Consider the following 23,438-nt stretch of genomic DNA (forward strand, 5'->3'; position numbering starts at 1 on the left):
CGAGAGAGGGGAGCAGAGGCACAGTCTAGAGACAATAAAGAATATTACTCATCCTTTGGTGCTGGGGGAAGAAATCTGCTATAACTTGTTACAGTGAGTAACACTGCATACAGTTATCTATTCATGCCTAGTTATTTATAGTCAGTAAACGTGCCACTTTATGATGAATACAGACAATTCAACAAGTGTGTGAGGCAGCTTTGACGGAGAAAAGATAATGCAACTCTATCTGTTGTGGAGTAATTGAAATCTCTGATGACATAATCTCGGATGACATTACAAATCAGCAGAGTCCTGGATTTAAAATGGCCGCCGGGAGAATGGCCACAATCTGTCTGCACCTCTGTGAGCATAACCTTGGCCTCTAACAGCAGCTCGAGTGGAGATATTTTTCGCACTGCAGCTGAATTCAAACCGACTGACCGATCAGCTACCAACGCCCAATCTAGCTGTTAGTATGAAAACAATAGTGCTGAGGCAGTGTAGCAGAGAGAGAACGGGAGAGATAAGAAGGAGCGAGAGATAAGAAGGGGAAAGCTGGGGGAGGAGGGGAGGAGAGAGGGGAGGGCATCAGAGTGAGACAGGAAGGCAACGCATCATTTGGAATTCACAGCCAATGTGCTGAGACCTATCTGAGCCAAGTTTGTCTCTGATCCTGCACTGAATTCTAAAATACACACACATCTCTCCCCCAAACTCCTTTCCTCCCACCTCCCCTTATCCCCCCCCTCCTCCTTCAGCCTCTTGTATTTGTTCTACTTTTGGATGTACACGATGCTCCACTCTCTGTCTCTTTCATCTTGTGCTCCTGTCTCTTCATCACTGTGAGAATGGGATTCATGTCCAACCATGAAGCTGTGAAAACACCAGCATCCCCTGGGGTGTGTCTGTCAGAGAGCAAAGTAGGGAGAGGGAGGGGCACTGTTTGTTGTTCCTCATTGAATTGTTCATCTTAGTCCATGAAATATACATCGCGGACGCCGGGGCTAAGGCCAAGGACCACATGGTTACATTGTAATAATGTGGCTGTGTTTGTCCAACTTGAGCGGTTATTACTTTGCTGCGTGTGTGTGTGTGTGTGTGTGTGTGTGTGTGTGTGTGTGTGTGTGTGTGTGTGTGTGTGTGTGTGTGTGTGTGTGTGTGTGTGTGTGTCAGAGGGTCTGCTACGTAAACTGTTCCTCCCAAAGTGCCTTTTGTTGACATGGATGAGTGACAGGCAGACGCCCTGAAGAGCCCTAGTATCAGGTCTGGAGAGTCAGTGCCAGTGTACCGTGGTGTGACAATTTGTTGAAGGAGCCTGCGTATATGTGTGTGTGTGTGAGTGTGTGTGTGTTTCTTTATGTACATGGCCGTAGTGAAGAGAGTGAGAGAATGAGCGAGAGTGTGGGCTGGTGTGTGGGAGCTGGAGACGGAGAAGTAAAGAGTGCGAGGGCTTGCTGTACATATGTTTTCTTGTATCCATGCATGCTCGGTTTGAGACGATACAAAGCGCAAAGAGGCTTTCTGTGTAATGTGGATTTAAGTGGCTCTGTGGATTTTTTTTTATATGCTCTCAGTTAAAGCGAAGGTGTCTGTTGAAGTTGTTAGTTATTAATGACCACAGGCACCAAGCACTTCATCTTAAAGTGACTACAAGGAGTTTTTAATCTGGTTATGAAACAAATTGAATACTGATGCCTGCAGATGACCACATAAGCAAACGAGTCCATCAGCGAGACCATTTCTATATAGCTATTATATTATTTATAGTTATAACAAAGTTTGGCAGAAAGTAGTATGTTAGCCCGTTAAAAAGCATGCAGGAAGAGGTTTTTCTGAAGATATTTATATTTTTTATATAATATTTTACGACTGGAGCTGATACTGGGTCAGGTTTAGCAAAGAGAAGAATTAAAAAAAAGAAATGACTGAAGAACAAACAATGCTGAAAAGGACAATGATAAGGCAACCGATCAAGTGTATCATTCAATACATCATCATAATTCATCATAACCAGATTTGAAAGGATTCAAACCGGAACCTGAATCGTCCCTCTTCCTCCTCGACTGGAGTGAAATATGTCTATTTTATAGACTTGGTTTTACATTGATAAATGAATTTACGTTGGTGGAAAGAACCAACTTTACTTCATTTCATCTTCTGTCATTTATCTTACAGCCACAACTATATATATACATTAGCTAATTGCTATGCATCTCGCAAACAGCTGTGCTTAAAAAAGAGAAATTACCATAAAGGTCTTTCGCCTGTCCCAAAATCAACCAGATCAAAACCTTAACGACACCAGATGGTGGTGCTCCTGATAAACACTGTTGCTTTTATCCACAAGGACAGCCAATACAAACACAATATAGTCATATTTGTTATCCTCCATCTAGAAAGTGGGATTTCACTCATTTGTTAGAAGAGAGATTTGACTAAAAACTCCCTTTCTTGGAGTTACTTTAAAAGTAACTTGAAGTCATTTTAAAAGGAGCTGTATTAAACAATCTGTGGATTAATTTCCCGTCAGGTTATCCCAGTTAGCTCTGTCAGCACTTTGGCTGCTGTTTGCTCTTTTAGCTCTTTTAGCTCTTTTAGCTCTTTTAGCTCTTTTAGCCGTGAGCCGGGGGCTCTCCAGCGACATGTTGAGAGCCGCTTAGAGGCAATATAAATGTTCCCTATCTTGCACCATGAAGAATATATTTAAAAATCTTCGAAATGAGAGAAACCTTGCAATCCATCCGTATTCTTACAACAGAACCACCAAGCTACTGGAGAAGGTCCACTTTAACCACAGCAAAGAGATTTTCAGTCAAGCTCTCCTTGAAACTTCCAGGGATGCTTTTCTTCTAGGAGTCTGAATCACAACCAGCAGAGCAAACAACTTCCTCGAGCCCCAAAGCCCTATAAGGGCCCTTTAAGTCCCAGGTTCACTGAATGGCAGTTGGCTGTATTACATAATTAATGATTTGTCACCATTATTTGATAATCCTGAATTGCTGTGATGTTAGAATCTAGTTTTTAATTTATTTCATTCTGTGTTCATATGGTGCCTGCTCAACAAAACAGTGCTATTAAAACTGCCCAAGCTAACTAGCCCATCATAGAATCTGGGAATAAAATGGTATGAGTGCTAATATAAGCAGATCAGTGTACTGGCTGATTTTAGCTTGCATAAAAATTATTCCAAAATACCTTTTTCACTGCAGACATTTTGACATGTCATGGTAAAAAAAGCATGAGTTTCTGATAACATTGTCGATGGATCTGGTCTGTTTTAGTGTCCCGGTAAAAAGCATGGTATAGTGGGACAGTAAGCCAGCATGCACTACACCAAGACCCTGGAACTGATTTAAATCACGTTTTATTACACGTGGGCTTTTCCTGCTGGGACATGCTGTGAAAAGAATCTATGGCAGCAAACTACAGATTTTAAATTTGATTTGGTAATGGACTCGATATCGGGAGGATACAAGTTGGATCAGTCTATCCTAATAGGGTACTGTTTGGTATACATAATACACTCTGCTGTGTGAACTGTGCATTATGTACAGTAACTCCAGGGCAACATGGTAAACAGAGTTGAGGGTTAGGAGTGGGACGTTAAACAGCAAACTGTTGCCCTGAGACTGCCCCACAGGTTAATCCACACAGACCTGTTGGCAACACTGACCGTGAGCACAACACCTGTAGTCTTTCTAAATGGGCCACAGCCACCTTCAGATTGGCAATCTAATAAAATAGCATTCCATTAATTGTCAAGCTAAATCTTTATTGTCTGTAAAATCAAATGTGCCACTCGCTGAGTAAACACATCCTTAACATCCCCAATAAAAACAAACATGAATGATCCTTGATGATCTTATAGTGCTTGTATAGCTTCTATACCTACTGTAGCATGTCACGGGTCACCTCACACACACATGCCCACTCACCATCTGGCTGCTAGCGTGGCAGTTGTGCTCAGCCTGCTGTGAAAAGTCATTATGTCAGCAGTGTCGCCCCCGGGGAGGGTATAGCGCTAATAATCTGGTATTATATATTGACCTTATAAGAGGCAACCTGTGCTGGTGTCAATCACAATACTGATTTGATGAAGACAATTGAATCATTAGTTTAAATAACAGCTGTAGGGTGAAACAATACATTCTGTTGTATCACGGTGAGAATCTGAATAGCAAAGCTAAAAATGAGCTCTCAGCTTCAGAGAAATATTTATTTATCAACAAAGTTATAATAATGCTGACTGCGTTTATATAGAGTGCAACTAGTTGTGAAAACAGATGCGAGGTATATTTTCCCAGCTCTTTATTTCCGTGGGGGGAATAAAATGTGGGAGGTAAGGACATACAAACTCAAATAAGAAGCTGTAATGTTATCAGAGGACATGAGCCATAACCGCGATAATATCCATCTTTCCCAGCCGAGGTAGGGTAACTCGATAGTGGCAATACATTGCCGGCCATAAACACACTGATACACACAGGTACATATCCAACATCTTATATTAGGTATGTCAGAGGGTGAGGGAGATAAAAGGGAGGGGGAGGTAGATGGGGAGAAGGACAATGTCAGACATAAACACATTCAGACAGAGACGAAGCTGATGGATGGATGTGGAGAGACAGGAAAGAGTGAGGAACTGAATGAATTATGCATCTGCACTACTGCATTAACACATTCAAATATACATGCATTAGTGTATGTATGCATGGAAAATATGTACGGCTGATGGGGAACATGGACACGGCATGGTCTACGCAACAATCAATTGACCATCCACAGCCATTCATCTCACTGCACATCTTGTGTCTGAGAGTCTGCACTTGGGTTTTCAAGTATCCAGCAGCCGCACCTCCTCTGCCCGTGGATTAGCATGAAGGAGAAACTCAAGTGCTAATGGAGGTCTGTGTGCCGTCGCTTTAATACGACATTTGTGCCTGATTGGTTGTTGATGTACAGTATGTTTGAACGATTTCCCATGTCTCCAGGGATTGAGACGAAAGCCTCAATGCATGTGTGTAACATGAGCAGACAAAAGAGATGCACATTCCATCACGTTTTATGATGACTTTTATCACCAGAAACACACACCATAACAACAAGTGAGATTTCGGAGAGAAACTCAAAGCTTTCCAACACCTTTCAAACAAAACTACAACTTCGTAATAAATAATCTCTGTTCAATTTTAATTTTGAGTTTTGCAGCCGAGTGTGAAGCGGCGGGGATGAGTCAGCACCTCCAAATCAGAGATCATGGAAACCGGAGATCTACAGGCGGATCGGCTGCAGCAGTAAAACAGGCGCTGCACCGGACCGTCTTGGTGAAGAGGAGCTGAGTCGGAAGGCAAAGCTCTCCATTTACTGGTCGGTCTACGTTCTGACCCTCATCTATGGTCACGAACTCTGGGTGTGACCGAAAGAACGAGGTTGCGGATACAAGCGGACAAAATGAGTTTCCTCCAAAGGGCTCAGTCTTAGAGATAGGGTAAGGAGATGAGTTTAGTAGGAAACCCAGAGAAAGACTCTGGAGGGACTACATCTCCCAGCTGGCCTGGGAACGCCTCGGGATCTCCAAGAATGAGCTGGAAAATGTTGCGGGTGAGAGGGGATCCTGGGTCGGCCTGCAGGGACCCGACCCCAGATAAGCGGCTGACAATGGATAGATAGATGGATGTTAAATTGTAAAGGTTCAAAGCACACAAACAAGTAATACACTATAGGCTTTTCAACGAAAAAAGTTTATAGTTGAAACAAAAGCAGCTCAGTTTTTAGGAGCTTAAATGTCATATTATCCATAAACTGGCAACTGGAGTTTCCATTGTACTTAAGTTAGCTGTGAGCAAAGGAGCTGCCAGACATAAAAGCTGATAGGGCGTTCTCGTTTCAGCGTTGCCCGGCTCCAACTTGTCACCTACGACGCCTTCCACAGAAGTGAGTGTGCCTGGGCTCACTGGGTGAACCAGGCTTCAGCTCGCCCTTGCCACACAACGCTCTACTCTAGTGTTCAAACAGGGACTTTGTTTGCATGTCACCCTCCTCTCTCTTTCTCTGAATTTGAAGGTTAGTCTGAATTTAACCTCTTACGGTAGATCAGTCAATTTGGGCTTACAAGTACAGGATTTATATTGGCTAATAGTATATATCTGCGCATCCAGAATCAGCTTTTATTTACCTTCACATTTTCCTAGCCTCTGGGGATTCAAATTGATGACACCCCAGTCACATGGTTGTGTTTTCAAAGAAATAAAAGGTGCTGATTTTCCTTTAATATCCAGAAAGTGTATGACAGATTTGAGAAATTATCATTTAATACATTTTACAATCACCAGCAGATAAATCATTGTAATAAGGTTATGTCAATGTCTTTTAAGCAGGCTTGTCATGTCTGTTTGTGGCAAAAAAGGGACCCAAATGATGTAGTAGAGATGAGACGTGTGTGTGTGTGTGTGTGTGTGTGTGTGTGTGTGTGTGTGTGTGTCTTGGGTAATCTTCACCTGCAGTCCTGGTAACAGAAACGGCAACTCTAGCTAACTGCTTAGTCTTTCTGTCATGATTTAAGCTTACACACACATATACACACACAGACTTTAACATGTGCACCCCACATACACACATTACTATTAATCACGGCGGTATTGCAATAACTACTTCTTATGCTATGAAGTCACCTGTGACACAAACAGCTTTGATATTTGTTATTCACACAGCTTTATGTTTTCTTAGCATTCCATTCAAATTATCTTTTACTGTGTCAACATAAAACACAAGCTGTCTTTATCTGTCTTATGTTATAAATCACAAATCAAATGTACTCCTAAATGAAACACCAGCGATATCAAAATATCGTGCTCCCCTCCGCAAATTCCCTCAAATTGCCCCTCAGATTTCCTACCAAGCGTGCAGTTGTTTCTTAGCAGTTAAAATGTAAACACTACAATCAGCATTTTAATTCATGATTGCCAAACAAGCCGTAGGCTAATCATGGAGAGGAGATAATGAAGAAAGCTAAAGAAAAAAAGGGAGGCTATTAAGTCAGTAATTAGGGTCTTGCCTCAAAATATCTGTGTTTCTCTGAGCACTGGGCGTTTAAGAAAATGCCATATTCTCCCTTTTTTCTGTCAGAAAAACATCAAAGTCAAGGTCAGTCAAAGATAATCATGATCTAAAGTTTTCTTTAAAAGGTCTGTATGCAATTATAACTTCAAATAAAACTCATTTGTGTTGCCTTTACCATGCCAGATACTCAAAATCCTTACTGCACTCTAGGGCAGTGGTTCTCAACTGGTCTGATAGAGGGACCGCCATCAGCCCTGAATCACCCACATCGAGGAACAATTTCAACTTCTCAAATTGATTTAATGAAAAGATGGTGCAGTTAGAACCTATGGGAACCAACTATCACAGTATGCCATGTTCCCTTTTACACACAATTAGCTGCATTTGAATTACAAACCAAAAAGTGCATCTTAAGGACACAGGACACAATTCAGTAACTTCAGCCTTTTTCATGCACCAACTATAAAAAAGTCCAACGACTGAGAAGTAATACATTCAAAAGATGTAACTTATTGCTCACTCACTGATTCTATGACAACCAACGCTGCACTATGGAAACAAGTCAGTGTCTTGAGGAGCAGCTTTTATCCACAAACTCAAAATAAATTATACAAAAAATTAAAAAAGATTCAAGTATAAAAAATTACAAAATATTAACTTTTCATTTGATTACCTCATCAGGAGGTAAATACTGAAAAAAACAGCTTTGAAGAAAATGAAGCAGCACTGACTTCAACCTGAGGTGTACCACTGACATAGACCGGAGTCTGGAGGAGATCATAATGGGAGAACTGGGGATGTTTTTTGTTCCTGACAAGAGTCTCAGAGTCTTGAGCTATGTAGACAAGGCCACTCTGAGTGGTAGTAGTAGTGAGTAGTGAGGTCTTAGTAGTGTAGTAGTGAGGTTATAGTAGTGTAGTAGTGAGTAGTGAGGTCTTAGTAGTGTAGTCGTGAGTAGTGAGGTCTTAGTAGTGTAGTCGTGAGTAGTGAGGTCTTAGTAGTGAGTAGTGAGGTCTTAGTAGTGTAGTAGTGAGTAGTGAGGTCTTAGTAGTGTAGTAGTGAGGTTATAGTAGTGTAGTAGTGAGTAGTGAGGTCTTAGTAGTGTAGTCGTGAGTAGTGAGGTCTTAGTAGTGAGTAGTGAGGTCTTAGTAGTGTAGTAGTGAGTAGTGAGGTCTTAGTAGTGTAGTAGTGAGGTCTTAGTAGTGTAGCAGTGAGTAGTGAGGTCTTAGTAGTGTAGTAGTGAGGTCTTAGTAGTGAGTAGTGAGGTCTTAGTAGTGTAGCAGTGAGTAGTGAGGTCTTAGTAGTGTAGTAGTGAGTAGTGAGGTCTTAGTAGTGTAGCAGTGAGTAGTGAGGTCTTAGTAGTGTAGTAGTGAGTAGTGAGGTCTTAGTAGTGTAGTAGTGAGTAGTGAGGTCTTAGTAGTGTAGCAGTGAGTAGTGAGGTCTTAGTAGTGTAGTCGTGAGTAGTGAGGTCTTAGTAGTGTAGTCGTGAGTAGTGAGGTCTTAGTAGTGTAGTAGTGAGGTCTTAGTAGTGTAGCAGTGAGTAGTGAGGTCTTAGTAGTGTAGTAGTGAGTAGTGAGGTCTTAGTAGTGTAGCAGTGAGTAGTGAGGTCTTAGTAGTGTAGCAGTGAGTAGTGAGGTCTTAGTAGTGTAGCAGTGAGTAGTGAGGTCTTAGTAGTGTAGTAGTGAGGTCTTAGTAGTGTAGTAGTGAGGTCTTAGTAGTGTAGCAGTGAGTAGTGAGGTCTTAGTAGTGTAGTAGTGAGTAGTGAGGTCTTAGTAGTGTAGCAGTGAGTAGTGAGGTCTTAGTAGTGTAGTAGTGAGTAGTGAGGTCTTAGTAGTGTAGCATTGAGTAGTGAGGTCTTAGTAGTGTAGTAGTGAGTAGTGAGGTCTTAGTAGTGTAGTAGTGAGTAGTGAGGTCTTAGTAGTGAGTAGTGAGGTCTTAGTAGTGTAGCAGTGAGTAGTGAGGTCTTAGTAGTGTAGTAGTGAGTAGTGAGGTCTTAGTAGTGTAGCAGTGAGTAGTGAGGTCTTAGTAGTGAGGTGTGAGGTCTTAGTAGTGTAGCAGTGAGTAGTGAGGTCTTAGTAGTGTAGTAGTGAGTAGTGAGGTCTTAGTAGTGTAGTAGTGAGTAGTGAGGTCTTAGTAGTGTAGCAGTGAGTAGTGAGGTCTTAGTAGTGTAGTAGTGAGTAGTGAGGTCTTAGTAGTGTAGCAGTGAGTAGTGAGGTCTTAGTAATGTAGCAGTGAGTAGTGAGGTCTTAGTAGTGTAGCAGGGCTTTTACTGCTCCAGTGGCAAGAGAAGGAAACTTTCTCAACTGGTGGGACCCACTGAAAGCTTCGCAGTCATCACTGACGTTCTGATGTTGGTGAATCAAACTGGCTGCTGCTACTCTCGTAGCGCTGGAAGTGTCAGTTATCCAGACGTAGTCGGTGAAAGTCACCGAGCTGTGTGAGCCCACGGGTGATGTTATGAACCCAAACACCAGGGCGTTAGATGTTCCGACGTTTGTGGGATTTCCACAAGTATAAAGAAAGATAGATAGATAGCAAACATGTTTACACTATATACAATACAATAAAATGAAATACCAAGGCAAGACATATTACATTTAAGAATTTAAATAATAAAGGAAATGAAAATGTAAAAATGTAAATTAAAGTGTATACGGTAAGTGTATTTACAAGCGGTGCGAGGGTTATAAAGTAGAAATAGTGGTTGAAATGTTTCCATGGAGTAAAGCCACGGAGATAAGCCACGCCCCCTCTCCGGTGCAAAGCGAATGAACCACTAATAGTCGGGCGAGTAAAGCATTGCGAATATTCACAACGCTTTTGGTGTGAACACAGCATGAGGTACCCTTCCAGTGGAGAAAACGTGGTAAAATTCCCTGTGCCAGTTTATATTTTTTTGATCCTGCCTGTCAGAGTCCGCCATTGCTCAATATGTAATAGTGTGCCTATTGTATTTAGACAAGAGACCTAATAATTACAAAGGCTTCGGTAGTGGCCCCGGACCTGAAAAGACCTTTGGTTAGACATATATCAGGAATCGACATAACCTTTTCTACCAGATTCATTATGAAATGCAAAACGCTGACAGTGAAGACCTGACGTCTGTCATTAGGAGATATTATCTAAGTCTGAACTATCTGCTTGTTTTGTTGCATATTCTACCACACACAAATCTTGTAGAGTCAACAAAGATGTTTTAGCGGCGAATACAAAACCCATATTGTGTTAAACCTTTTCGGGGTCGGCTGTAGCTCACTGGTCGTCCCGTAACCACAAGGTACCCGGTTTATACCCCGCTCTCCACATAGTTGCATGTTGAAGTGTCCTTGAGCAAGACACTGAACCCCCAGTTGCTCCCTGGGCACCTCACTGCAGCCCACTGCTCCTTAATAACTACCGATGGGTCAAATGCAGAGAAGAATTTCCCTATGGGGATCAATAAAATGTCTTTCTTTCCTTTTGAGAGATACAATATAACTGGTCAAGCAGTGGTTTATTTTCCTCAAGATGTAACCATTTTCACTCAAGGTCTAATTCATTATTTACTGTTCACCTGTGGCAAAAAGTCCATCTTTCCTTATTTGGTCTCTGTTTGAGACCAGAGTAATTGTGGGGATAATAGAGCTTCGGAGTAAACAAAGTATGTTATAGTTTAAGGGAACATTCACCGTTAATATTAAATGAAACCTACATGGTTTGTACACCCTTTGCTGACAATAAATATGACATATTAGCAGTGCAATGTTACCAATGCAGCACAAATAAAACCACATGTCCAAAACATGCTGCTTCTCTGAATGAATTAGCAAAAGCTCCGGTTGCTTTTTTTCTATTAATAAATTAATTATGAGACTGGAGGAATGAAGACATTCATGCCCAACAACACGCAGGCAAATCATGAGAGATACCCTGCTTGGCCAACTATGCTGTGATATCTTAAAAGCTTGAATTAAAAATGCATTCCATTTCCTTCCTTTAGGGGTTTCTGTAATTACTCAGTCCGTTAGGGACCCAGAAAGGCGTTTACCACATTGCACATTGTACATCTTTATCATCTTCTCTCAATCCACTTCCTCTCTCACCTATGCACACACACACACATGAACACACACACACACACACACACACACACACACACTGTATCTCTCAATACTCAAAACTGCTTGTTGTTGGCCCTCATCATGCAGAGCAGATGGCTGTGTTTCTGCACCACATGGCCAGCACTCAGGAGATGAGGGAAGCTCTTTAAGAAGAAAAATACTTTCAATCTGCTTTAGCAACTGTAGCTCCTCCTCCTCATCACATCTTTTTTTTGCATGGCGTCAGCAGCAACTCCCCCCCCCCCCCCCCCCCCCCCCCCCCCCCATAGCCACCACTGCCTTTACATCCCCCCTATCACACTGATTTATCTAGCTAGTTGATGATTATTTAAATACTGAATGCTTATGTAAACGAGTCAAACACAAGGTCGTGAAGTAAGAGTATTAAGATGCTGCATGGATGCACGGACAACTGGCCAAGAATTCCAACTAGCAGGCAGCCCCCCAATTTCTATCATGTTTCTTCAATGTGTGGGAACACGCTGCATATGTATGGAGAGCTGCATTCATTATTCATGCTGGGAGTCAGTTTGAATGTGGTGTAGAAGCAGGGTTATTCTGAAAGAGATGGTGAGAAAAGACCTAGAGCAGGGGAGTAAGTTATCTATTTTTTTCTTTTATTGATCTGCACTGTTTGTATAATTCAGTTTGAGCATGATGGGCGGAATTTGACCTGAATACTGCAATATGTAAACCTGAGGGAATGATTTTCTGGTTTATTTGTGGTTGTAATGCTGGAAACATATGTGCTTATGGACATCTCATAATAATTTATAGGAGCTATAATGGATATGAAACAGTTCAGAATTAGCTTGAAGCAGATGTTAAATAAATGACAGGAGAGTCATGAAGTGTTTATGTAAAAGCAAATTCACACTACTTCTCTGTCCAACCCTCTGTGTTCACTGATTGTCTCTTTCTTTGTGACTCCTCACTTCTCCCTCCTGTCGGCGTGTATTAAACACAATTTACTGAAATTATGATAACGGCTGTATTTCATCCTTGCAATTAAGTTTGCATCATTTGGTATTTAAATCACAGAAATATGTCTTAAACAGTAATCCACTAGTTAAACTATCTAGTTATCTAATTCACGCTTTGCATGGATTCAGCTGTTAATAAAAGAAGCACCATGTTGAGTTAAGATTTAGTTTTAACGACAAGATTATCCACTTCATTACAGCACTCCCCACACACACAATGACGACAATCAGACGAGTCAGTAATCCTGGTGTTGTACAATGTCTTTGCTTACCAAAGTCAAGCTTATTTTATTCCAAATAGGCCATCAGCAGAGTGCCTGTGTGTGAAGATGTTAAGCACGAGTACTTACGATGTGCAGCATGATGTAGTCACCCAGACGAGGGGCGCTGTCGATGCGGACGAGGATGCCGTCTTTGATGGTGGAGCTGAAGCCCACTGCCAGCCGGTCCGTCCGTGTGCTTGGCCTCTCATTATTGGGCCACGTGTAGGTGATCAGACCCCCTCCTTTACCAAAGATATAGGTGGTGCCAGCTGTGGAAACACAGGAAGAAAGAAAGGGCAGGAATTAGATGCAGTCTAAGATAAACAACAGGTAGATAACAAAGGAAAAGGGTAAAATCCAATTATGTGATGTACAAACATACTGTAACCAACAAGACACTTTCCTGTCAAAACTAGATACAACCCTCCATTCAGGATACATCTGCTGTAATTACTTTACTGCTACAATATAATTGTGTTGAGTTCTATTTGAGGCTTTTAATGTTATTCAGCCACCACCACCTTTTGGGTAGAAGTCAGCAGCTCCCCTGGCGCCATCTATGACCTATCCAGCTCTTAAATATAGCCCCTTTCCAGGGAATAACAGGCAGTATGGCCAGAACCGGATAAGTCTCCCAAACCTCATGTATTATATATGAGACCTGCAACCAAAGAACAAAGGCTGGCACAAGAAAGAAGAGATGGGGTGGGTTGAAAAAATCGAAGAACCTTCGTCTGGTTTAATTTGACAAATGCAGTGTATAATAAAGGGGCCTCAGTACTAGTGGGGGTAGAGAAGCTCTCCAGAATCAACATTTTTTGTTATTATATCAGCCACTCTGCAGATTTGTGTCAGTGATTGGATCAAGCTAGGCCCTGAGACACAGAATCTGTGGAAGTTGCTTGTGGATTTCCTTTTTCTATCATCACATGGAACAGAAAAACAGGAAAACAAAGTTCCATTACATGGTTGCAGGGTTGAATTCAATTCCAAGTTCTGAATGTTCCCTAAGGTGCTTCAGATTTAAAGCACTGAATCCTTGAGCCGCTTAGCCATCCCGTCCACATTTAGGCAAAAATAATCAAGAGATCAAAGGTATTAGACACAGCAGATAGACTAGTGGGTGAATCAATATGAGAGACGAAACAGACTTGTGTGGCCTAAGGATAGTGGGTAGCGTTTGGCCCACCCCTGAGACTGACAGGGAATTGCTAATGAAGTCTCTGAGCTTATGCATCAATGTATAATGTTTTTCTACATCCCTTTCTTCCACACTACCTCTCTCCCCCTGTCTCCCCCTGTTGTTCCTCTCTTTTCCGTTCATTTCCTCTCCAAGTCACCTGAACATCTGTTTGGCCTTGTGATGGGTGCCCAGCTGTCTCAATGTTTCCCCTATGAAGTGGCCAACAATCGACTCAGTGGTCCACAATACCCTGGAAACTGCAAGAACATATGGATGAGAGGGTGTAAGAGAGAGGGGGACAGTCTATCGACCAGATGAGTGTCTCTATTTGTAAAAACAGGTCTGCATTTTACACAACGCAGGTGCCAGCAATACAAACCACCAGCTAAGGTCGTCTATGTGACATGACAAATACGTAAACAAGTGGAGCATGGCGAGCACGGACAACGGCTTCACTTCTTCTAACTAAAAACCCTACATGGCTGGTTTAACACAGCCATTTGAGATTTTTTTTGTTGTTGAAAAAAAATAGAATCTCTCAATTGCTCTTGATAACTTTACAGCAATTGAAGCTGATGTTTGCTTCATGTACCACCTGCTTAAAATAGTTAATTTCCTCCATGACTTCGCATCTGGCTGACAACAATGACATAATGCGACTGTGGGTCAGAGATGATCAGAGGATCAGTGGTTCGACCCCCAGCTCCGCTAGCATGTGAATGTGTGTGAATGTTAGTTAGTCCTGATGAGCAGGTGGCTCCTCCCATCAGTGTATGAATGGGTGTGAATGGGTGAATGATGACATGTAGTCTTAACGCGCTTTGAGTGGTCGGAAGACTAGAAAAGAGAAATACAAGTACGGGTCCAATGCCTGATAGCAGCCTGCAGGCAGGTTGCACCGGATCTGCTCTGCTGTCTCACTGCCTCAAAGTTTCTCTGTGCCAAAAGAGTTCAGGCAGACTTGGGATCAGTTTCCCAGAAAACAAGCAAACTTTGCATATATCATCTAACACACCATTGATTTTTTCTGGGGGGGATGACGATGATGAACAGCAAAGACACAAGCACCCCGGGGAGCCAATTATCACATTGAGGAGATTTACTTAGTGTTTCAAGCAGACAATGTTCAGCATGAAACGCATACAGGCAGCAGCACACGCGCTGGCACACACGCATACACAAGGCAGGCTGACGGAGGGACAAACGCACGTTGTGAAATACAAATATGTGCAGACACACAAACACGATGCCATCTCACATACAATCACACAAGTGGGCGATTATCTGCACAAGTAACGAGAAGACAGAGAACCCGATATCGCCGAAATGTTGCACATTTTCCTCCAAACCTGCTCGGCCCAGACGGTGCCGGCTGTACAGTCACACAGAGAGGAAGTCCACTGCATATCAATGTACGCATTCATTGTGTGCAAAGCTATCAAAATGTGTCATATTTTCGGACATTTATCTGAAGACTTCAATTGAGAGAAAAAGAAAGCGTGGTTGGTAAGCGACTGTGAGTGCTAGCCTGAACTCAAGGTCAAGAGTTTCATTTGAATAACTGCACCACAGAGCAAAAAGGCTTTTCCAGACAAGAGGGCTTTTCCACTCAAGTGTGGATGTAAGAAGCGCCAACATAATTGAACATTAAATGAAAGAGGGTAAGCGATGGCATATTTTAACTGTTCTAGCATATTTTAGCATGCCTCCTCTCACTTACTTGGACTAAAACCTCATTTGGCATTCACCCCCAAATTGTTAATCAACAATAGTCTTTTCAAGGTTTTTTGACTGGAAAATATGCCACACTGAAAAGAAAATGCACAAAAAGAAAGAAAAAAGAAAAAAAGGCTGAAACTTTTCATTATAGAAATAAAATAAATCAACTCGTATTGCTCTCATTGTTTTGGGAGAGTGTGTACTCTATATTAGCAAGATGCTCTCACTTTGGCAAAAACCTTTTAAAATGTGCAGGTAATTAGTTACCAGAGTGCAACAAAGAACTATAGCATTCATTGTCTGTAAAATAACTTGGTTAATTAGTCAGACAACTTTAAAAGATCTCTGTAGCAGTGTGCCAATGTAGTGGACTTTTTGCGCCTCGATTTGCTTGGTAACAAAGATTTTGATTAAGAATGTGTATCCAGTCAAATTCATGAAGGCAATATGGTTAAACGGTAATGGTTTTTATCTCGTATCGTTCTGAGATGAACACTGACAAATGAATGCTATGCCAGTGAACAGCAGAAATGAAGCATCCTACATACATATGATGCCTTGGTGAAAAGCCAACTTCAGGGGAAATATCATCAAAGGAATCAAATCTACAAACAGATTACTGCACAAGATGTTATTTTGTTGGATCAGAGGGGACTTTCATCTCCATATTTGAATAATGCAGTCTTGGCATGGCCAGTGGGTATTGGAGGGAGGCCATTTGAAATCTAATTGTAGCATATGGGTGTTCCATTGATTTGTCAATGAAGGGGGTTGAGAAACACTCTGAAAGTAATTATGATATTGATTTTTCTTTGATTACTCTTAGTTAAAGGTGCTACGTGGAATTTTAAGGATATCCTCATCATTAATTATACAGTGGCAGTTAGGTGAACTGAAGTCAGCATCTTGTTGCTTGCACGCCTGCCCTCATTTGGTAAGAGAGAGCATTCTGTGCATCGGCCATAACTGTGACTTGAAAGTACATTACAATAATATGTCATATGTAGAACAATGTTATTATCTATTTGGACCATTGGTTCCCTGAACCACGCCACGTAGCTTAGTTACAGCCAACTAGCTTAGTTACAGACAACTAGCTAACCTTAACTTGGCTCGGGTTAAGGTTAGCTGGCTGTCCCTTCCTGGCATCGCTCTTGGCGAGTAGAAAGCAATCATTAGTTATACAGCTTTGCTTTGTGTCATTGCATCTTTTATTGTTGGCTAAACTCAACAGCGGTTGTCAGAATACACAAGTAGCAACTCATGTTAGCTGGTGAAGGAATTTGGCGCTAACCAAATAACGTATCCACTCGGATAGTATCTTGCTTGCAATAATGCTGCGAACAAACAAGCTAAGGTTACCCAGGCATAAAATAAAAAATAAATAACCTCCATACCCTTTAAAATCTATAGTGTTCTGAAACATTGGCCTAATGCATAACTTTTCAGTGTTGTGTTTCATAGCATCTGCAGTGGGCCTCCGTTTAGAGGAAAACTGTAGATGAGAGACTAGGTCAAAGCCTTGGCCTCTATTTTGCAGAGGTCCCTGGAGGTGTGGGAATGCAGACAGAAGGTCAGGACACCTGTCTGGCGAACAGAACTATGTCCTGTCCTTCAGGCCCCCACATGACATTACCCAACTAGAAAAAAAGAGAAGAAAAAAGAGGAGGTGTTTTCACATCAAGCCAGAAATGATGGAAGGTCACTAGTTTCAATACTTGACCTGCGGGAAACATCTAGTTAAAGGCCTCTGCTGCAGCTTGGTGTATGATGACTAAACAAATATATGAAAAAACATTTACATACAATATTGACAAGAGCGTTTGCACACTCTCCTCCCTCATCTTTCACATACACATTAAAACTGCGCGAGGCAACAACGATCTATAAAAGGGCAAAAAGAGTAGAGCAGCTGCCACGGAGCACGTCTGCTATAACTGGGTAATTGGTCGTTTCATACCATGCTGTGATAAAACCCTCTGTTAGGAAGCAGCTGGTAGAACACCTCCAGTAAAAGACTGTCTGTCCAACTAAACAGGCTGCAGGGAGGCAGGGGTCAACACATTTTTTTTTAAAATTCTAGCAGAAGTTGGCTGGGTAGGTGTGTGTGAGTGTGAGTGTGTGTGTGTGTGTGTGTGTGTGTGTGTGTGTGTGTGCGTGTGTGTGTGTGTGTGTATGTGTGTGAGTGCGTGTGCATGCATGTACCTGTATGTAGATGTCTGCATGGGCAGAATCAAAATAAAAAAGGCCACTGCCAGCTACACACAAGGCACTGAAGTGCAGTGGGTAAATGCTGTAAACTCTAACTCTTTGTGTAAGTATGCACACACACACACACACACACACACACACACTCCCTATCCCTTTGTGTGTGCTGTTTATGTGCTTTTATGTCTTTCCTCTTATTATCTCTTGGGCTTTCTGCAGCGCTGGCGCCCCAGGGGATGAGAGAGGAAGACAAACACGGTTTGATGTGGTCGAATTCTCTGCAATCGGAGAATGAGGAAAAGAAAGAGGAGCCTTGAAAAAAGAATCCTGAAAGTGAGATGCAAAATCTAATTGTCTCCTTAATCACATTCAAAAGAACTCTTATCATTACAATGTCTGCCGTGCCACATACATACAAACTACAATAAAGGCTCATTGACAGAGATACTGAGCTGAGTAATTACTGGGATTTACCTCCATTTTACAACCTCTTATCATTTCATATTTTATAATTCATATTTCCGACTTTTGCCTCTCCCCTCTGGGATCGAGTAAGGGACGAGACTGGTGATTGAATTATCTCTCTGTCTCTCTCTCTCTCTCTCTCCTAAATTAGCTGTCAGAAGCAAGTATACAACAAATTAAAAACTACTATAGATGCCACCCGTGTGCATGTGTTCTGTTTTAATGCATTTTTCTATGTCGTACACACACAGATTGCACGTTGTATGTGTGCACTTGGTGTTCACTCAGAGTTACTGAACAAAAAGCAGAGTATGATAGATGAAGGGCAGAGTGTTGTGAAGAATGTCTATGTAAAGACAACAGCCAGCCCTGAGTGATGTACATTCTGCAGCGTTACCACGCTACATGGGTACATGACAGGAATCAGGGGGAATAGAAGTGGAAGAAGAAGAGAGACAGACGGACATAGTGAAAAGGGTGACGTGTGTGCAGGCAACACGCTGTAAAACACATCCAGAACTGGGATTGAGACACAAGATTGGCCTTTTGCAAAATTACTCAATGAAATACTCATAATTTCCGCCTAATTCCGCTTTATATGTATGGAATTATTTAGCATCAGCTATGTTCATTGAAAAGGAAATTGAATATATGTCAAAAGGTGGCAGCAAACTATTCTCCACAGAGCGAACAGAGAATTGTATGGATTACTCAACATTGTATAACATTTTGTCTGATTAGTATTCTAACTTTATGAGCCAGAACCCACCAGCAAATGCAACAAAGCAAGGCAGAGACTCAGGCAGCTTCTGCTGCAGCTCGGGCTCCAGAGCAGAAACCAGGACGATGAAGTCGTAGCCGCTGGGCAGCAGCTCCCCTCGCTGGGGTTGAGCAGTCCAATACTACAGTGGTTGTACTTGTGTTACAACCAGATTTAGGGCTGACAGTTTGGTTGTGGCTGTGGGTGCCAGTGCAGGTGACACATGCAATGTCAACAGGCAGCACACAAACATATTGTACTGGTGTAAAGGGCTGCAACCCAGGGGCAACCTCTGCTGCTGAAAAACCCAGACTGCAGTTCCTCAATTGGCCACTTCAAACTGCCTCCAATCGCGAGCTAATCCCCACAGACCCCATTGTTAAAATACCCAACTTCACAGCATAAAAGAAACAGGTTTGGTCTCTATATCTGATTTCCCCACTTTCCCCTTGATTTCCCCCTGTACGGGGGATGACTTTAAATATAACTAACCCAATTTAAATGATATTAAGGCTTGGTAGCTACCCATTGCCCATTGTTGTATTAGCTGGAAGTATCCACTGCCCAGATGGCGACAGTTAGAGTCCCACTTTGAGCTCCACAACGGTTTTTCAGAAACCTTCCGTATGGGTGACGTCACAGAGACCCTGTCCATACCTGCAACCAATGAGCATTTGCATCACTGATTAATCAATCTCTCAATGTACTGACTATTTGTTTAAATTAAATATCAACAACAGTAAAAAAAGGGATTTTTTGGAAAATGACTGGAACAATTTTTCAAAATATAATCCCAGAATCTACTATTGATTTTGCTGATCAACCTATCAACTACTTGTTGTAATGGTGTAACCTGCTGAAAATAGAAAATACATGTCTAATATTGACTCATTGTGTCTTCTTGCAACAAATGTTTCTGTTTGAGAAAGCTTGACATTAAAAAGTGTGTTTAAATGAACCAGATATGTTATTCTTTAGTTCAAATCTTTCAGCACCTCGAGCTGCTACGGTATTCTATACAGTAAGGCATTGTAAAGCCCCCCACACTCGGCACACTCCCTGCTAGCTCGTCCTATGGGATGCTATTTACATACCCTTTTTCATGGCTCATGCCAAACCAGCTCCTGTTGGGATAACTAACATGTATTATTCTTCCTCGGACTAACCTGGAGAATAAACAAACAACTGTGAAAGGATCACCGTATGTCTTCCACAACACTTCTTCCCTGTGGCTTGAAATTAATGTAGTTGCATTGTGCTAAAAAAACACTCGAGGTCCGACGACTTCCAATGAAGCAACACACCGTTCAATGGTGGGGTACATACTTCCATGAGGAACAGCTTGATTTGCCATCCGTATTGTGTTGTTGAGGCAGAAGTGGGAAGATGTGGAGAGGGAGAGCAGGGGAGAATGGTGGAAGAGTCACGTTCTGGTGATGGACGGAGGCCGGAGGAAAGACATGGAGAACAGAGCAACACAAACGGAGAGAGTGAAGTGGCGTCGATGTGAGCCTGAGATGTTCCTCTCGGAGCAACAGGAAAAGGCATTGGTTCCTTACTCAGATGGCGTGTCAAATCCCCCCTCAGATCGCTACAGAAGAGGAGGAAGATGGACTCACAGACACCCTTTAACGAAGCAGTCATGTATCCTCACTTCAGCGCCATGTGACACTGCAAAGGCGCTAATGTGAAGACACAAGTGAAAAGACTCACACGCACACACAGGCTAGAACAGCAGAAGGTGAGCCATAACAACTCTCCCCTCATTACTGCAGAACTCCCCCCCCCCTGCTGCATTACTGACACTCTTCTCCATTGTAGCGGCACGCGGACAGAGAGGAAGCGCTTTAAATGATTTTTTTTCTCGGTTCTCTGGAGATGTCAGCTCCTATTCTCTGTGGTTGCAAAAGAAAGAGGGAAGGGGGGCTGAAGAGGATTTCAGAGGACGCGGGAGAGAGGGAGGGGGATGGAGAGGGGGGGGGTTCAGCACTTCAGGCTACAAAGATGACCTGTCTGCTGACATTTTTTAGAAAGGGGAGCGAGAAGTTGTGCAGAGATGAAAGGAAAGAAGCTGCAAGGTAGCAGAAGGATGCAGGGTAAAAGAGGAAGAGACAAAGAATGACAGCAGAGGTGGAGAAGGCACAAACACAAACACTATCTGGGACACTAAAGCTCTGTAAAACCTCACTCAATCCTGCTCCTTTCCTACAGTGAAAATTAGCATTCTGTCAGCTCTAGTGTTGATGTTCACACTGCTCTCAGCGAAATTAGGACATGAGTGTCTCTTTCCCATCATTCATAATGCATGACACAATGTGTGTGAGGCATCTCACTTCAGAGACAGGCCACACCAAACCTTGCTGAGGATTAGATGAAGAAGATCTCCTAAAGAATAAGGGATTCCAAGATGGGTCCGATTGGAAGCATCATTTATAATGGGATCTTCCCCAGAGAGTCTGCCTTTGCCAAGGCGTCGAGGTGACTCTCCTCCTCCTCCTCGCTCTCTCCCAGTCTGTCTCCCTCTCCCCGTCTCTCTTCAGGCCCCTCACACACAAATACAACACAGCAACCTCAGCCACTGATCTTATCCAGGGGCCTTTATGACTCAACCCCCCCCCCCCCCCTCCCCAAGTTGGTCACATTTACTCATTCTCAACTTTTTACAAACATGCCTTTTTTTGGTGGGGATTGAGATTAGATTGTACCAGCAGCGCATTAAACGATTGGTTGTTCTTTGTCCTTTACAACCGGTGATGACACGGAATGTGGAAATTGTGCCAGCTGCAAAGTCAAAAGGAACAGCGCAAGCTTTACTCATCCAACTGTGGGGGAATATGAAAGTCAACCAAGAGATAGCATCATAGAACACGAAAGATCCATTAAGGGAAGATGGCACAGAAAACACCCAATGCCCCCACACATTTTTAGAGGCCAAACATTTCGTGACGCACTTGTCTTTTGTTTGTATTAATTAAGTCAATTTCGGGCTGAGCAGGGGTGAGGTATGGTTCCTTAGAAAATGGAAAGAGGCTTTATGGTCCCACAAGTTTATTTGATATAAAACAGATATTGTGCCCTTCATTAGCTGCGTTTGGAGATACCATGTGGAGTTTTTGACCACTAGTGGCATTACAGAGCAATGTTTTTACAAGCAGGACCTCATTTAGTTTGTACTATGCACACACACACGGACACACACGGACACACACGGACACACACGGACACACACGGACACACACGGACACACACGGACACACACGGACAATGCTATACACATCCCTGCTACTGTTAATCCACTACTCTGTTAATCCACAGTGGCAAGCGTACAGCAACGGGCCACGCTGAAGGCTCTTACACACCAGGATCTTTTTGGGTGTGATTAATTCATACAGCTATATATTTTTTTTCGAAATGTGGTTTTTGCTGGAATATTTAAATGCAAACTGTGAATATTGCACAGAGAATAAGTGACTATGTATTCACACTGCGAATAAAAGCATTAACCAATCAGGTTGTGTGAGTTGAGCTGTATGGGGGCTCAGCTATCTGAGTTACTCTTTTCAACCTTGACAAAGGCATTGCAGACCAGATCCACACAAGGTTCTTACCTTTCACAATAAAAGCCCAAGTCATATAACATCGGCATGCAAGTATTTCATGTACATTTGTCACGTACATTTTTTTTCAATTTTTAGAAAGGAGATGTGCCCAACAGGTTTGTTTCACCTGAAGGATTATGTATTTGGTCAATATTGTTATAGGTAAATATACATTTGTACACTAGTAAATTCCACATTTCATCTTTCCGTATCCTGTTGCAATTTTTGTTGAGCACTTATATTTGTGTTCATGAAGATTCAGCCACCTTGTAGTGAACAGGTATACATTGTTTCATACCCATTCTATAGAATAATGAAGATCTTGTGTTGAAATGTTTTGGCTGAATAAAGAGCACACTCTTCCAGTGAGGCAAATAGTGCAGCAGGGCTATTTTTCACAGGATGTCAACACACCTCAGAAGAAAATGGATTTTGCTAGTTGGGTTTGTTTGCCTCAGACTAGTTGTGTAAAGGGTGTAATAAGTCAAGCTGGACTTATTACACCCTTACTGGCTGCCACCTTTGCCACATCAGCTCCAATATTAGGTGGTGTTTATTTTAAAGCACTGATGATATAGACCGCTAACTTTAACAGGAGGTCTGAATATGTGGGAAGTGATAATGAAGGCAGCACTTCTGCATGTAGTGCACCCTCACACACACAAATTGGAGCTGACAGCTACTAACAGAAACTTACAAGCTGAAGGATCGAGCGAGCCTTACTCTGCCCTGTCAAATTATTCCTTCTTCTGACATGCCGACTGAGTATTTCAATTACAGGTAAACTCTTTTTATAAGACAACCTGAGAGAATCTCTCAGTTGTCCACCTGCTTTTGTAGAGTATGGATTAGAGAGCTGGATGGAGGGAATCTAAAAGGAATCAGCTTCTTGTAGGAAGCGGGGCTAATCCTACCTTTGATAGCAACGACATCAAATAGAAAAGTACTTGAACTTAATAAGCTATACGCAGTGATGGCTCGTCCTTGCAGGGGAAAACAAACAAAGCAATCAAGATGCAATACAGATGTCTGTTTTTGAGATCAAACTGTGAATAAACATGCCTTTTTTTGTTTGCTCCGTGCCTTTCTTTTGTCTGAATTTGATGATTGCCCGCTG

The 23,438-nt window shown here is 42.3% G+C and overlaps 1 protein-coding gene across 1 annotated transcript in view; it reads right to left on the bottom strand.

Moving 5' to 3' along the window:
- The window catches only part of LOC117727272 (neurexin-3b), a 195,761-nt gene that overhangs the window by 57,370 nt on the left and 114,953 nt on the right, over window positions 1-23,438 (bottom strand). The window contains exon 12 of the mRNA XM_034527479.1: window positions 12,475-12,656. Within this exon, the coding sequence (XP_034383370.1) occupies window positions 12,475-12,656 (182 nt within the window). The remainder of the gene's footprint in view (window positions 1-12,474; window positions 12,657-23,438) is intronic.

Source organism: Cyclopterus lumpus, chromosome 24, assembly GCF_009769545.1.
Source record: "Cyclopterus lumpus isolate fCycLum1 chromosome 24, fCycLum1.pri, whole genome shotgun sequence".
NCBI lineage: Eukaryota > Metazoa > Chordata > Actinopteri > Perciformes > Cyclopteridae > Cyclopterus > Cyclopterus lumpus.